General features: G+C 50.6%; 1 protein-coding gene across 1 annotated transcript; it reads right to left on the bottom strand.

Moving 5' to 3' along the window:
• Positions 1 to 3,651: 3,651 nt before the first annotated feature.
• LOC127312745 (uncharacterized) lies at positions 3,652 to 12,699 on the bottom strand. The gene is made up of 3 exons (XM_051343293.2): positions 11,008 to 12,699; positions 10,523 to 10,743; positions 3,652 to 5,352 (listed from the first exon to the last, which is right to left on the bottom strand). Exons 1-3 carry the CDS (start codon positions 11,321 to 11,323, stop codon positions 4,675 to 4,677), a joined length of 1,215 nt encoding a protein of 404 aa, XP_051199253.1. The 5' UTR covers positions 11,324 to 12,699; the 3' UTR covers positions 3,652 to 4,674.
• Between the last annotated feature and the right edge of the window lie 1,285 nt (positions 12,700 to 13,984).

Below are 13,984 nucleotides of genomic sequence, written 5' to 3'. Positions count from 1 at the left end.
ACTTTTCTGGAGTAATCATCTATGATAGTAAGCATGTAATTTGCACCACCAAGAGAAGTCTTGCAGGAAGGTCCCCACACATCAGCATGTACATAATCTAAAATCCCTTTAGTGGTATGAACGGAAGCATTGAATTTAACTCTTTTATGCTTACCAAAAATGCAGTGCTCATAGAACTCAAACTTACTCAAATTGCATCCATCTAGCAGGTCTCTCCTGTGCAGTTCTGCCATGCCATGTTCACTCATATGTCCAAGACGCAATGCCACAAATTAGTTTTACCAGGTTCATCAGGAATAACAGCAGCAGCAATACCAGACAAAGTGCTACCTCTAAGAACATATAACTTTGCAGAATTCATATCACCTATCATGTGAACGAGAGAACCTTTTGATACCTTTAGAACTCCGCGAGAACCGGAGTGTTTGTACCCATCAACATCAAGGGTACTGAGAGAGATCAGATTTCTGGCCATGCCAGGTATATGTCTCACATCTGTCAGAGTGCGTGTCATGCCATCATGCATCTTGATCTGAACGGAGCCAATGCCCACGATCTCACGTGGGTTGTTATCTCCCATACGCACAACATCTCCACTCTGCACAAACTCATAAGAACTGAACCAGTCTTTGTTACAGCAAATATGAAACGAACATGCAGAATCAAGGATCCACTCATCATTACTAGAAACACAACCAGCAAACACAACTAGGAAATCGCCATCAGAATTATCACTGGAAACAACAGCAGCCTTACCATCACCCTCAGATTTATTTTTTGGTTGGTAAGTACCGTTTCTTTTCTCTTTGTTCTGCAACTTCCAGCAATCATCAATATTGTGGCTAGTTTTCTTACAATACTTGCAGAACTTACCATCTCGTCCCTTGGACTTTGAGAGACCTCTGTCGGTCTTGCTCTTATCTCTATTGTAGTTGTTGTAGTTGTTGTTACTGTCCTCGGTCCTGCCTCGGACCTGCAGTGCTTCTGCCTTAGATGACGAACCCTCTGCCTGCACCATAGATTTCATCTTTTCCCTCTACTGGAGGGCCTCATAAACTTCGGCAAGGGTTAGTTCATCACGGCTGTATAACAAGGTGTCTCGAAAATTCGCAAAAGAATTAGGCAACGAGACTAACAGTATAAGAGCTAGATCCTCATCATCATATTTTACCTCCATGGACAGCAAATCAGAAACGATCTCTTTGAAGATCGATAGGTGATTCATCATTGACGCACCTTTCTTGCAGCTTGTGCGAGAATAACTTCATCTTCACGTGCATCTTGCTGGTTAGATCTTTGGACATGCAGATTGATTCCAGTTTCAACCACAGCGCCGCTGCGGATTTCTCAGCCAGCACTTCATGCAAGATATTGTTGGATAGATGAAGCTGAATTAATGAAAAAGCCTTACGGTCTATCCTCTTTTCATCGTCGGTCCAGGTCTTGGCATCTTTCTTGCCAAAACCATCAAGAGCTTCATCCAGATCAGAAGATTGGGTAAGTATCGCCCTCATCTTCACTTGCCACAGAGAAAATCTCGTGGTGTAATCCAGCTGCGGTAGATCGAACTTCAAGGAAGACATGTCGCAAAACCCTAGATTGAAACACGGGCTATGATACCACTTGTTATAAAAGCGACAAGCAAATAATGAAGAACGAAACAAGAACACACGCAGGGGACACAAGATTTAACGTGGAAAACCCCTTCCAACATAGAAGGGGAAAAAACCACGGGCGCCAGCCAACAAAACTTCACTATATCGGGAGGTTTTTACAAACGCCGTGAGTTATCTTATAATCTGATAAACCCTAGCCGGCGGCTTACAAGATGTATATATAGGCGGTGCCAACGATCCGTACCGTACCGCGGGGGCTGCCGCCCCCCGCACCCCCCTTCGCTTCGGCCCAAGCCTCCAGCGACGGGCCTCGCTCCACTCGTCAGAAGTTAGCCTCCCTTTAGTATATGAATTTGGATCACAATACAACACCTAGGACCGCCGCCTTTATTCAGGTCGGACCCCCACGTCGGCGACCACCCTGGCCTGGCCACTCCAACCCTCCACCGGCGACACCATCGCCGGCTTCCAAGCCCCTCCATCTCGCCGCCGGAACGCGGTGATAGATCAAGAGATCCACCACCACCAACGGCAGGCCGATCCTCTCCGGCGAAGAAGAGGGTCACGTCCACCGTCGAACCCAAGGCTGCTGCCCCGGGCATCCTCGTACCGCGGGAGAAGCTCAAGATCATCACCCCTCAGCGGCGAGAGGCGGAGGAAAGGCGCCCGCCTCCACCAGCCACCACCGTCGGCATGCCGCCGATGGGAGGCGGAGAGGCCGCAGCCCGCAGCAGGATCGACCCCGGGAGGGCCGCCGCCGCCCCTACATCCTCATCCGGCCGCCGCCCCGGGATAGAATGTAAGATATTTCAAGTTAAGTTTAGCACATTTATAGAATACATCATTCCCTACCTCTACATTTTTAAAGTTTAAATGTCATTTTCATTTCGTTTTAAAGCTACATATAGCTTGGTGCCTTGGTCTACAAAACGCCGCACGTTCTCAAAAAAAAAAAAAAAAAAATTTGCGGCACTAAGTTCGGTATTCATTTTGGGCGACCACACTGTCTCGAACATACATGCAACTTGGATAATTTACTTCTCCTGAACGAATACTAACGTGTCATCTTTTCATCGATTTTACCTGACTCGTTGCAAAACGCTTGATGTGATGTGACGAGACTCGTGGACTGAAGTGAGTAATCAGAGAGAGAAACAGAGCAAACAGGAGAGGTTTCTCGGATTAGCATGATTACACACAACTCTAACATGCTTTCAAATCTTGGTAAATTGACATGGTTGCACCCGTCAATTGAGCTTTTTTTTTTCACAGCAAGGCATGGTAGTCTATCTGCCGTGGTATCTTTTTCTTGAGTAAGCAAACACTAACCCGAGAACTTGAGCAAGAAAATGTTCCACTTCCTCTGTGTCATCATACTTATGGAACGGAGTAAGTATGTTGCATGATGTGATAATCTGCAGTCAGCAGTCTTCACAAGCACGGCACCGATCAGGCGACCACCGCACTGTGGTGGAGGGTAGGCGCGCGCTCTCACCCAGACTGGCGCAAGTATGTGGCGCTGCCGATGTCGCCGAACTGCATCCAGAAGTGGAGCTCTGCGCATGACGACCACACGCAATTCTAACATACTAACCAATCTTTGTACTTATATTTCCACACGGCAAGAGTCTTGCTTAGTTACCTTCCTTTAGATCTGTGGGCTACAGACTTACAGCCTGGACAAAGAGATCAGTGCAAATCTTGCTTTCTAGAACAAGTATAGCCAAGCTCTTGTCAGTTTCCAGATAATAATATTTATATGAACATTTCAGTAAAGATTGCGCCCCTTAGGAGCTATCCAAATTAGACGAGAATTAGGTTCTCATGTTTTCTTCACAGATCTTTTAGTAATGCCTACGATGACAAAAATCAACAAACATAATTTATTAGCTTCGTGGTGCCAGCAGAATCATTCCATCACAGAAAAACGGAGACGCTTTATTAGGTGAAAAGTCTATTCCATCTTGCTTGTACTATCAGACCAAGGAGGTAACTACAAAGCAGACTATTTTTTAGTTCTAGCAAGGATAACATTTACAATGGTTAAACTTTCCAGGAACCTGGTGTTCTTTTCCAAGAGCAACTCATACTTGCAAAGTTCAGAAAGGCTTATCTGATGACTTCTTCACACATCACAACTGTATAACACGGTACTAAGATGGCTCTCCGCCGTCCAATGTTTCTCCAAAGTGATGACATAGTAGTTCTCGTTTTGTCCTTCCGACAAAAGAAAACACAAAAAAAACATCGCAGAGGCTATTTGGAGCAAACTTGACAACAGAAAAAGGAAGTGTCCCCCATCTTCATTTGCAGGAACTCCATAAACAGGGTGCCACAAAATGATCAATTTTTTGGCACAAAGTTTTGTCTCATGATATGATCATGACCACCAAATCGTGAAATAGTTGCAGGCACATACACGCGTAGTTATTTGCAGACAAACATACATGCACATGCAAAATTCTTGCAGATGTCAAATGTCTTGTAGTACTATAGCAGGGTTGAACTGGAAATTTCTAGTATATGTCCATGGAATTTCTTACTTCTCAGAGCATCTCCCCACCATTTCTGGAGAATATTCTGATTCACCAGTCATGTAGATTAACAATCAGAGAGACATATTAACTGTTAATTGCATCTAGCTGGGGAATGTAGGCAGTACAAAGGGATCCGGCCCAATGCCGATGCTTCGGCGTCACTGGTGTAAACCAACAAACCTTTTCTTAAACCAACGAACTTTTCTGATCGTTTTGCAACACAAGGTCAAGGCAAAGCCATTGTCAGAAATCATTCGCTTGTTCTTATCTACCCCAAAAGGTACATCCTCCCTGGGTGGATTTGATGCCCCTCAAGTTGATGATTGGGATCTCAAAAAAAAAAGTCGATGACTGCTAGAGGGGGATTTTTTGGTGTTAACGGAAACAAAGGACGAGAGCTGAGAGACAATTTCTTCAGGCCCCTCTAAGTAGGACAAACAATGCTGAATGGAAAGCTTGCATCACAGGTTGTTAAGAGGCTAGATTGAAGTTATTGTCATTAGATACCACCTACTATCACCTCACCCAGCCTTGCTTGCCACACCATTGCTTGAAGAAGTGCAGCCAGTGGTATAACGAAACGGGAAAAGAGACCAGCAAACGGTAACTTCCATTTCACACGAGCCAACTGTAAGAGGACGAGAGCTTCTACCAGATTTCAAAGGTTGAAAGGACACCTCAGGCTCAACCTTGTTGCTGCCATTCCGCGCTGATGCACAGATTCGCAGCTCCCCAAATATTTCAACAGAAACCACACGCCGTGAGAGCTCCAAGGTACCATCAGCGGCGGCAGAAACAGGCACACTTCCATCTCCAAATTTTAATAGCGACACCCTCATGTGACTGACACTAGCAGTAAAGGCAGTGAATTGCCCGCTGAATCCATCTGGCCATGACCCTTCAACAATACGGACACTGATTGTGGCCTCAATGGATTTAACCACGATGCCACATGTCAGCTCCAGTGTACTGAGCTTGCTTTTATATTTCTCACTGCTCACACACGATCTGAGGGCACTCTCTCCATTACTCGCCTGATAATTGATTGATTCACAGCATTCATAGCGTTCGCCTATCAGGCTTAGAACTTTGTCCTCGGATACGTTAGTGCGCCTCACCTTCAGGATGACGTCCAAACGCATAGGCCCAAACATACTCACAGGAGCACGGACAGGACCTGTTAGTACTAAATATGGATCCTGCAAGCAACACACTAACACCACTGATTTAAGTATATATTTGCATAGCATAAATGATGTGATGTATATAAGATAAACTATAGCAGAAGATATTTGAACAAATGCACTAGTAACATGAAATCTGGTGGCTACGGCTGATCAGGAGAGCGTGCCGGCATGTCTTGATGGGCGGCGCAGCTAATTCTGCGTGTTTGCCTGCACGCACGTTGGTGTAACGGCCATCACACAGGTATGGGAAGCCCAAGGTTTTATAAGAAAAGCTTGCCCCAACTTGCTTGGGACAAAAGGCTTTGATGTTTTTGATGTTGTTGCACTAGTAGCATAAATAAAATGAAAATCTGCTGTGTTGAGGTGTGCAGATGACCGAAGAGAGATGCGAACATCTGCACACCTCAACACAGCAGATTAGGGCGAAGGAGCTTGCCCAGGCGACCCTCGCGGCTGCGGCCGCGCGGAAGGCGCGGGATGAGCAGGAGAGGCTGGCCAGGGAGGCCAATGTCTCTGGGGTGGTTGCTGCTGCTGTGTTGGATGACGCCCCATCTGTGGCGTCGGAGGATGTGCTGGAGGATTCGGACTCGGGGGTCCAAGCCTCGCTGGGCGATAATGTTACCCTTCGTAGCCTGAGGGTGCGCGCTAGGGAGCGCCGACCCCGGTTGACGGTGCGCAAGGGGCGCGGTGGGACCTCTGGTATTCAGACATGAGGGCTCTCATCTACAACATGCGGGGTTTTGGCGAGCCAGGGAGGCGAGGCCAACTTAAAAATTACCTCAAGCAACATAGAGTGGACATTGTCGCTATCCAGGAGACTATTAGGGCAGAGTTCACGGCGCCCGAGCTGCGCAGCCTTGAGGTGGGCGGCCAGTTTGCGTGGGATTGGGTTCCTGCGGCTGGCCACTCGGGCGGGATGCTCCTGGGCTTTCGGGATGAAAGCTTCGAGGTCGGACAATGGAAGAAGGGGACCTTCTTCATCTCGGCCTCGATTTTCCAGTGCTCGAACAAAATGAAGTGGTGCTTCTTCATGGTCTACGGACCAGCTGATCACCGTCGCACTGAGGAATTCTTGGGAGAATTGACTCAGGCTGTCGAAGAGGCACCCTACCCGGTGGTGGTCGGGGGTGACTTCAACCTCATTCGCGCAGCGAGTGACAAGAGTAACGACAGTATTTCCTGGCCCAGGGTCAGGAGGTTCAATGAGGCTATCGCCACTATGGCCCTTCGAGAACTGACGAGAGCAGGGGCTCGCTATACTTGGACGAATCGGCGCCTCCGTCCCACGCAGTGTGTGTTAGACAGGGTGCTGGTTTCTCCGGCCTGGGAAGCTGCTTTTCCGCTGTGCTCCCTCACGGCTATCACTAGGGTGGGTTCTGATCACACCCCGCTGATGTTGTGCAGTGGAGAAGGCACGCTAGTCCGCCAGTCGAGATTCTTCTTCCAGACTTGGTGGTTTGGGGTGCCAGGGTTTGGGGACCTCATGGGGGAGAAGCTCCGGTACTTTATCGCTGACTGCGGACCTCACCGGTGCGCCGTCGAGATGTGGCAATTTACTTCGAGGAATTCTCGCCAATTCCTCAAAGGCTGGGGAGCCAATCTGGGAAGGGAGAAAAGGGTTTTCCGTTCCAACCTGCTGCGCCAGGTGGAGGACCTCGACCGGGTGGCTGATACTAACGGTCTAGATGAGGAGGGCTGGGCCCTCCGCTACTTCCTCGAGGATCAGCTGGTGGCGTTGGACCGAGTTGAGGAGGAGTACTAGAGACAGCGGTGGAGGACCCAGTGGACCCTTAAGGGGGATTCGTGCACCGCGTACTTCCATGCCATTGCGAATGGTCGCAAGCGCAAATGCTCTATCCCTCGCCTTCTCACTGCGGATGGAGAGGTGGATGAGCAGCGGGCCCTGATGGATCATATCTACCAGTTCTATCAGGGTCTGATGGGGTCCAAGGGGGAGGAGAGGGTCTTCTCCCTTGGCCCGGACCTCTGGGACGAGGAACAACGGATCTCTGCCGAGGAGAACTGGGGCCTTGAGATCACCTTCTCGGCCGTCGAGTTGGATGAGGTCCTCGCTAGTATGAAGCCGGACTCGGCGCCTGACCCGGATGGGTTTCCGGTGGCGTTCTTTAAGCGGTTTTGGGGCACCCTTCAGGCTCCCATTCTCATGCTTTTGAACGATTTTGCCCTAGGGAGGGTGGACATCGCTCGCCTTAATTTTGGGATTATTTCGCTCATCCCGAAGGTTAAGGGGGCGGATCGGATCACTCAGTTTCGGCCTATTGCGCTCATTAATGTCATCTTCAAGTTCGTGGCCAAGGCGTACGCGATTAGGTTAGCTCCTCTTGCGCATAGGACGATTGATCGGAGCCAATCTGCTTTCATCAAAGGGAGATGTCTGCATGAGGGTGCTCTTGCCTTGCATGAGATTGCACATGAACTCAGGGTGGGGAAGCAAGAGGGCTTGCTCCTCAAGTTAGACTTCGAAAAGGCCTATGACAGAGTCAACTGGGACTTCCTTCAGGAGATTCTCCTACAGAAAGGATTCTCAGCGAGGGTGGTCCACCGGTTATTGCAGTTGGTCAAGGGTGGCCATACTGCCATCAATGTCAATGGTGAGATAGGGCCGTTCTTTCGCAACGCTAGGGGAGTTCGGCAAGGCGACCCTCTCTCCCCGATTCTTTTTGACTTCATCGTCGATGGGCTTGCTGCCATTCTGGCAAAGGCTAGTTCCGCGGGACACATTGAGGGTGTGATCCCGCACCTTATCCCAGGGGGGTTACTCATCTTCAGTATGCGGATGACACTATGGTGTTGATCAGACCTACGGGGGTAGGAATTGCGAACCTTAAGACTATTCTTCTCTGCTTTGAGAATATGTCGGGGCTCAAAATCAACTTCGACAAGAGTGAAGTGGTCGTGACAGGGGTCACCCTTGAGCTTCAACACCAGGTTGCAGGTATGCTCAACTGCAAAAGGGGGGAGTTCCCGATTAAGTACTTGGGATTACCTATTAGTGACAAGCCGCTTAGGGTGGCGGATTGGAACTTCTTGCCGGAGAAGATTGGGCATAGGGTGGACCCCTGGCAAGGATTGTTCCTTGCCTCGGCAGGCAGGTTAGAGCTGACCAATTCATGCCTTTCCAGCCTTCCGCAGTTTGCCATGAGCCTGTACATGCTCTTTGACAGTACGCACATGGCCATGGACAAACCACGGTGCCGCTTCTTTTGGGAAGGTGTGGGCAACAAACGGAAGTACCACATGGTAGATTGGGCTACAGTGTGTAAGCCTAAGTCGTTCGGAGGATTGGGAATCCTCAATACCAAACTCATGAACATCGCTCTGATGCTCAAATGGATTTGGAAACTTTACCAGGACGCCGAGGGTCTTTGTGCAGACATCATTCGTGCAAAGTACCTGAGGGGTCGGGACCTCTTTGATGGTACAGTCCCCACTAAAGGCTCCCAATTCTGGAATTCCATACATAAAATAAAATGGTATTTCAAGTTGGGAGCCAAACATGGTGCTCGAAATGGGCGACGCACGAGGTTCTAGTTGGACTGGTGGACGGGCCAGGGGCCATTCATGGCTAGGTTCCCTCGCCTATTTAGCTGCTGTACTGACCCGCTTATTTCGGTCGCTGATGCGGCACCTCGGGAGGGGAACCCTAGGGAATGGGGAGTTGAGTTCCGGCGACCTTTTGGCACGGCTGAAGTGGTTGAATGGGACAACCTTTGTCGGGAGGCCATGGGATGGCAGCCAGGGATTGAGGAGGACACGGTCTCCTGGTCCATCGACGCTTCAGGGTCCTACACTGCCAAGTCTGTCTATTTGGCACTGACACAGGGGGCGTCGGTTACCTGCTTCAAAGAGGCCTGGCGCACTAGGGTTCCCCCCAAAATCCGGGTCTTCTTGTGGCAACTAATCCGAGGACGCCTTCCCTCTTGTGAACAAGTTGCTAAAAGACATGGACCTTCGGATGGGAGATGTGCGCTTTGTCAGGAGGTGGAGGATTGCAATCACATCTTCTTCTCCTGCCCCATCGCCAGATTGATGTGGTCTGGAGTTAGGGAACTCCTCCACTGTGATTGGAACCCCGCAGGGCCGGGGGAGTTCATTGCAATCGCCCAAGGCCTTTACGGTCCGATGCGTAGGCTAGTTTGGTTCACGTTCGCAGCCCAGTACTGGACCTTATGGACTATCCGCAACAAGCTTACCATTGAAGGAAAGATGATCGGTCACCCGGCTGATGTTTTTTACCAAATGTTGATACATATGCAGTGCTGGAGGGTTCTGGTCAGACAGAGGGATCGGGCGATGCTGGACGCGGCGGTGGACGACGTCAGGAGACTGTACGCGAGACTGCGAGCTGAGTAGCCGGGGACCCAGGCGATACACCATGGTTCCTTCTATCTATCTATCTATGTGGTAGTGGTGTGTGTGTTTGTGTTGGCTAGGTGTGCTTTGTTTCGCACCCTCGCTTCTTTCCATGTCATGGGTTGGGACTGACCTGGTTTGCCTTTGGGCGAGTTATGTGTGTGTGCGTTGTAAGACTATATTGACTTGTTGCCTTGTGGGCTTTATTTATAAAGCCGGGCCGTATGGCCTTCTGTTTAAAAGGTGTGCAGATGAAGCTTAAAGAACATTAACACATGCCATGGCTGTAAACTACTGCCCTCGTTCCGACACTGAAGAAGATTTTACTACAGGAGTAAACTAAAGCATCTTACATTCTGAAATTGCATAAGTGCAAAACACCAAGAATAATATAGAACAATATGAGGGGCGTACCACAAATGATAGCACAAAGTATTAGCCCAAATGCATTATTAACATTAAAAAGGCAAATATGTTTCTGTCTGATACATAGCTCAAAGAACATTAACCCAAGCCACGTATAAATCAATTGTTTTCTGATAAGTTGCAAAATTCCGAATACATTATGCTGCCAACCTCACAAGAAGCATCAGAAACTATCAAGTACAATGAAAATAATACAGTATCATAAAACAGAATGAGGGACATAATGGTTATTTCCGTTGTATCTACTTTGTAATAAAAAAATGGCATGCAACTGATTTTCCAGACAATTCCCATTAACTTTTTTGAGTTTCGACATAAACAGAGCTGTAGACATTTCTCTAATTTAAGTAACATAAGTTTATGAATGGTAAGGGATATGAACCTGCTCATTGAGGGTTTGACAGTTGTCCCTGTTGCGCTCAAAGATGATATTTCGATTGTAATCCAGGTCGTCCCTCACAGCAACGATACCAAACACATCCAGCGGCCAGTGTAAATCCCCGCCTACTTTCTCGACTTTGACTGAAAAGATCTGCATAGAACGCATGGTCCTGCTGATACGAGGCATCGGATCATCCGTGAAGCACATAGCAGGGATCCGAGCTGCATATAGTGACAGAAGATTTCAATTTGGTAAAGAGATAATCAGCCTACGTATGCAGTGCTAGGAAATTTTGATCAGTCACATCACCTCTATGTATCTAGAAAGGGCAAAAATAGTATAGTAGGAACATAGCAGAATATGTGTACATGTAGTAAAAGGAGAGAAGCAATGGAACCATCAATCCATGAAAATAAATAAGATATCATCATATAGCAATACCAGAACCGAAGTAACCAGGGCGTACACTATAGATATGAACTTACTCCTGTCCTCGAAGGAGCCGAACTCTTTGTTTGTTTTCCACTCCCAATGCTCTCGGTAGTGTTGGTAAAGCCGGTCGTCGTTGTCTTGGTTCGGATCCCTTTCCTCCTCCACTCTCGCGTCTTCCTCCTTCATCCTGGCTGCGTACGCCTCGCCAATCTCATTCTCCCTGGCCAAATGCTCTTGTTTCAGCGACGCCCGCTGCTCCTGCGTGAGCTCTTCCAGCACAAGCGGCGTCGCATTGGGGTTCTGGGCGTTCCACTTCGCCACCAATCGCCTCATATAACTCTCATGTTTCCGCTTGTCGGAAGCATTCATCCATGATGGATACTCGATCGGTGTGATCTTCCTCGACGTTCTCCTCTCCGAACCGTCTATTAGGAGCTTTAGCGCATTCTCGGTTTACGCCTTTTGTTTTAGTAAGATTACGGTGCCACTGCGCGCATCTGTGTTATTTGCCCTATGTTATCATTTTTAAGGGAGAGCGCTGATAATCCTTCGGAGGTTTGAAAGCCCCGAACCTCCGCCTCCGTAGCCGTCTGATCACTCTAAAGGGAGCGCTCGCGTCCGTTGGATTAGAACAGAGGCACAAGTCGCTTTCTTCCCACGTAGGTGGACCCCAGCACCGCACCAGATTGCAGAGTAAAAAGGACAGTCCGGCCGTCGTCTCCTCGAGCGCAGGAAGCCCATGTGTGCTTCCGCGCATGATCTTCGGAGCGCCGCGCGCGGTGCCGGGCGGTGGGTTTGCAGCAAGGAGGTGGCGCCAACAATGGTGATGTTCGTCGCTTTGTAGGTCCGGCGTTCGCCCATGCAGTTCGGGTGAGGCACCTTTGCAGCTCCGACGTTCATTGCTTGCAGCTCTGACGGCGCATGTTTGCAGCTCCGACGTTCACCGCATGCAGCTCGAGTGACTCACCTTTGCAGCTCCGGCATCCGCCGCTTGCATCTCCGGCGACGCACCTTTGCAGCTCCGGCGGTCGCTGCTTGCAGCTCCGGCGACGCACCTTTGCAGCTCCGGCGGTCGCCGCATGCAGCTCGGGTGAGGCACCTTTGCAGCTCTGGCGGCGCATGTTTGCAGCTCCGGTGTTCGCCGCATGCAGCTAGAGTGACGCACCTTTGTAGCTCCGACGTTCACCGTTTGCAGCTCCGGCGCGCCGCTTATATCTCCGGCGATGCACCTTTGTAACTCCGGCGTCACCGCCTGCAGCTCCGGCGACGCACCTTTGCAGCTCCGGCGTTCGCTACTTGCAGGTGCACGACACACCTTTGCAGCTCCGGCGTTCGCTGCTTGCAGCCCCGGTGGCGCACGGCGGCGCACCGTTGCATCTCCGCCGACTCACCTTTGCAGTACTGTCAACACACATTTACTGCTACGGCGAGGCACCTTTGAAGCTCCGGTGGCGCATCGCCGCAAGCTTTGCAGCATGAGCTATGGCTGATAGCATCTGCGGCGTCGCCAGCTTGCGGCATCAACGGCGACTCCTCGGAGCTTTGATACAGGCAGCAAGGAGGCAGCGCCGACAATGGCTCCTAAGAGGTCACTGCCGCTTGGGGCAGCAAAGCCTACGAGATGGCAGAGGCACTGTCGCCTGTTTCAACAGTGACGGCGCCATGCCGGCTGGAGGAGGAGAGGAGGCGGCGCTAAAGCGTAGACAGACAGCCGGCGTCGACGCGGCGAGCGTGCAGGCGCGGGCGCCGTCGCGAGCAGTGAGATGAGATGAAGACCAAGAGAAGGGGATGAGGGAGAGGTTCGGAGGATAAGGTTGGCGTGGCCTTGTGGTGGACGTGGTCGTTCAGCCACGAAAGGGACACGTGGTGGGCGGTCAACCCGGAGGTTCCTGTCGATGCAACCTCCGCCTGATCCGAAGTATTTTCCATTTTTAAGTGTTTTGATTGTCGGGAATCTTTCATATGTGTGCTCCCTTTGTCTTGATCGTAATTCTATTTAATTTAAAAACGTTTATGAATGCATGTTGTCTTTTGCTCTCTCCGTTCTTTTTTCAGAGCAATGCCAAAGACATGCATATTTTTATAGAAGAAAATAAGTTGTTTACAAGATATATTTTCTCCTTTTTATATAGACCATTAAGAGATGCATTATAATCGGATTGAGATCGCTCCCTCCCTCACATAACCCTCCCGTGCCGCCCCTGCGTGGCGGCCGGGGGGAACCCTACCGCAGCCGCCTCCCCCCTCTCCCTCTCCCCTCCATCGCCGCCGCCAGGGGGCGCGGTTAGGCAAAGCCTGGCCGGCGCCGCCGGCGGCGGGGATTCCCTCGTCCTCTCGCTCGTGGGGGTCGAGCGCGGGTCGTTCTCCTCGGGCCAGGGCGCGGCCCTATCGTCGGGGAACTTGGTGGCGGCGCCTGGCCTCGGCTCGGCGACATCATGATGGACGACAAGGCGGTGATGTGCCCTGTCGGCGGCGGAGGGAGTGGTGGGGGCGGGCTGCATGGGGAATCCCTAGGTCCTCTTCTCCTTGCCTCTCGGCGGCCGGCGGTGGAGGGCTGGCTCTTGGCTGCGGTGGGGCCCATGCGTGTGTGGTGTCTCCGGACTACGCGATCTACGCTTGGTGTCTCCGGCGGCAGCCTTGGTCAGCCTGGGATGGTCGCCGGCGTGGGGGCACGACCTGAATAAAGGCGGCGGTCCTAGGATTCCAACTTGCGTCAAGATGATGATCTGCCGGAGGTGTGTCCCCATTGATCTGGCTAGAATGATGGGTTCCGGAAGGCGCTGCCGGCGATCTTCCATGGGCGATTCACGCCTGGAGACTGCTGGATTGGGTGGGATTCGGTCGGGCACACCTGTGTTTTACTCTGGCTGTTTGGTTTCAAAGGGAGCGCTTCGAAGCTCTGCTGGCTGTTAATATCATTGGGCATGTTCTCGTTCCATGGTGCTAGCAGAGAATGTCATGAAGGCCGAGATTTGAGGACTAGCAATGGAGGTTCTAATCTTTGGGGCGAGAAGGAGTTGGCTAGGTGTT

The sequence above is a fragment of the Lolium perenne genome, chromosome 7, assembly GCF_019359855.2.
Source record: "Lolium perenne isolate Kyuss_39 chromosome 7, Kyuss_2.0, whole genome shotgun sequence".
Lineage (NCBI taxonomy): Eukaryota > Viridiplantae > Streptophyta > Magnoliopsida > Poales > Poaceae > Lolium > Lolium perenne.
Note: the sequence above shows the minus strand (reverse complement) of the source record. Positions and strands in the feature narration are given on the sequence as shown.